Source organism: Hetaerina americana, unplaced genomic scaffold (genome assembly GCF_022747635.1).
Source record: "Hetaerina americana unplaced genomic scaffold, ioHetAmer1.1.p SCAF_37, whole genome shotgun sequence".
NCBI lineage: Eukaryota > Metazoa > Arthropoda > Insecta > Odonata > Calopterygidae > Hetaerina > Hetaerina americana.
In genome coordinates this window covers 2972198-2975279 of record NW_027286952.1, presented here as the reverse complement: position 1 = coordinate 2975279, position 3082 = coordinate 2972198, and the positions used below count along the sequence as shown (strand labels likewise).

At 38.5% G+C, this 3082-nt stretch overlaps 1 protein-coding gene across 3 annotated transcripts in view; it reads left to right on the top strand.

Moving 5' to 3' along the window:
- Nucleotides 1–2878, top strand: part of brm (ATP-dependent helicase brm) — an 82339-nt gene extending 79461 nt beyond the window's left edge. For all 3 annotated transcript variants that reach the window (XM_071589395.1, XM_071589394.1, XM_071589393.1), the window contains exon 34: nucleotides 1523–2878. In XM_071589395.1, coding sequence (XP_071445496.1) covers nucleotides 1523–1818 — 296 coding nt within the window. In that variant the 3' untranslated portion in view covers nucleotides 1819–2878. The remainder of the gene's footprint in view (nucleotides 1–1522) is intronic.
- Nucleotides 2879–3082: the final 204 nt, after the last annotated feature.

Sequence of the window (3082 nt, the reverse complement as noted above, 5' to 3'; positions counted from 1 at the left end):
ATGTTTAATCTCCCTATTGTAGATGTGATAGGGTTTGCCCGCTTCTTAAACAGTCGAATGCATGTGTGATTTGTACGATGGACTGTTTTGCATCCTTGTGGTGTATTATTCATGTGTGAGTCTATGTGAGGATGTGACTCATGTTTTAATATGTTGTTTGTGTATGGTAAACATGACAAGCATTACAGCCTGTATGACCTTACTTCTTTGGAGAAATAGTGCTGATTGGGGGTTGGGTGTAACCTGTAAACAATTTTGCTCCAATTTGTGAGTCTTAAGTGTGAAGAGCATACACCTGTGTGTAGTGATGTAAGATACAAATAACATTGGGATCAGTTTTTTTTAAAAGCTCCACTGACAAAGTGATAAATTATTGATGGAAATTCATCCGAAACGGAACTACTTCCTTAATTTTGTGTTTAACTAATTTTGCCATTTTATTTGCCCATCAATTCAGCATTTAGTCAACTTCTACAATGATAAAAATATGGTAGTAAGCTAAGGCTAGGGCTTCCCTTGGGTGGGTGGAAGTTGAGACACTCCTGGATCAGTCAAGAATTATTGGTCATTGACATTATTTGCGTTAAATTTGGAATTCAAAATAAGTCTTATAGTGGACCAACAATTAAATTTAATATAATTCAAGACTAGTCAAACACTGAGGCCTTAGCAGGCTCACATCTCCAAGACAATTATATAAGATTTTCGGAAACAAGTAAGCTGGATAATAGATGAAATATGAGGGAGGGGAAGGCATTAATCGAAGTACGTCGCAGGTGAACTTTAAACTGCATGTTAAGCAATATTCAATAGAGAAGGACATTCATTATATGAGCGTATTATGCAAACGAAAGCGGGAATGGGAGAACTTTGAATAGAATCCAGATCATTCTCAATGCCAGGTGAGCACTGACACCGGAATTAGTTATTCATAACTAAAAATGGTGTCGGATGCTGAAGAACGGAAGCCAATGTTCCAGCATTCCTCATCGCGAGATCGGAAATGGGAAGGAAGCACAGAGAAGCCAATGCAGGAATGGACTGGAAACGCCAATGCTCTAAAATAGGCGATAGAAATGAATCGATTCAGAGCGGAGTGCGATAAGCAATCAAGAGGAAGGCTTCGAGAGCGGAGGGGGCTGTGGGATACACGCTTGGGAGTCCGCTCAAACAAAAGAGAAAGCCTTTTTACGTTCACGCAACCTAATCGCCTCGTTCGAAAGCGAAGGTCTCACTCTCTTTGTTCTTCTCCCTCTCTCTCTCTCTCTCCCTCCCCTCTTTTTTATTTCATTTCATTTGAAGCACACACTTGTTAGAATCTTGAAATTCTTTGAAAAAATCCAGGACACCCTTGGAATTTTGTGGTGTTTTCATTGGAAAGTGTTGCTAATTTATGGAGAATTCCCTGAGAAACATGTGGAGGTGGCCACAGAATGAACGTGTTCCTCCAACCCACTTGTGAATGGTGGAATGTGTGCGTTTTGAATTTAGGGGAGGCATTATACTTAAATAACTCTTGCAGGGGATGTGGACATGGAGGAGGGGTCCTTAAGGGGTGGTGGTCAGGGCTCGTCCGAGTCTGTAGCATCTCCGGCTGCTGCTGGGCCGCAGACCTCTCCAACACCATCAGCCACCTCGCACACTGTCAGTGCAGCATCTTCTGTGCGTGTCAAGATCAAGCTGAAGGGTGCTGGAGGTGGGAGGGGAGGTGGTGCGGCCGGTGGGAAAGCAAGTTCGGCGGGAGCACCACGGAGGAAGCGACTCCTGCGAAAATACATAAGTGATGAAGAAGAAGATGATGATGGACAGGGTAACTAGGGTTTGAGCACGTGAGTGTATGGGGGAGTGTGCATTGATGCGTGATTGACTGAGCCCGTCAAAGTGCTGAGAGGAAAGTCGTCGTGACTCTAGTATTGAAATGAGTTTCATGTTTCATTGTCACTGGAATGTGTGAAGAAAATGTGTATAGTTGCAGATTAAGATTAGTATGTGGATGTTACTGTGTTTATTTGCATTTTTTCTTCCATATAACAGTAATGTGAAATGGATCTGACTAGACAAACATTTTCCACAAAGAAACTTCCTATGTATACGTGCATTGATTTTTCTGGTGGCATGGAGCATATGTGGATTATATTGTGATTTTATAGTGTTTAAAATGTTGAAAGTACAGTTGATATTGTTTGTAAAAATGGGTGTTCATGGGAAATTTAACTAATCTGAATTAGAAAAGGTGCCAGATATCCACCCGGAATCTTATTGTATTTAGAATTATGGAACAATCAACTTAAATAAATAGGTGGGGATTTGGTATTATGTGAGCTTCAACTTAAGTTATCTCAAATTAAGCTTAATGATGGAAAAAGTGCAAGCTGCTTAAACACAGTAATGGTTTCCCTCATATGAACTACAAAGGAAGGCCTAAACATGGTTTATAAGGTTTTTCCAATGTTGTTAATATATTTCCACAGATTATAGGTTTCTGTATTCACAAATGTAAGAGATTATTTCTGCTATCTCTGTGTTCTTGTACCTGTATCTGAGAATTATTGGAATGCCATTAAATTCCAGAGTAATTATATTGTTATGATCTCTTGATTTTTAGAGTTTGATACTAACAGTACCAGGTAAACTGTTCTCCAAGAGACTGGATTGTGTATATATTTTTTGTAGGGTAATATTATGCTACATATTTCTAGAAATCATCTTTTTTTTATTTCATAGATTTTAATGGTAAGGATATATGTTCATTTCTTTATATGATGCATAACTTCTAGTTTTTATTGAGTGTAATTATTATGGCTGTATGTACCAACTCCCTCATAGGCATGGATGTAATAAAAATAAAACTATTGAAATGGATAAAACATTTTATAGCGAGAAATTTTTTTTAATATGTAGAAATTATAATCCATTTAGTAAAAAAAGTTAGTGATTGTTGGCATTTTATTGTTTCTTATAGCAGGAATACCTCAATTCCGTCTCTTTGTATGGCAGCATATAGTCATTATTCCCTCTGGGCTTCTGCAGAAAGTCCTTCCAAAATGACAGTTATAAAAACATAGGTGTGTTCCTGCTCTTT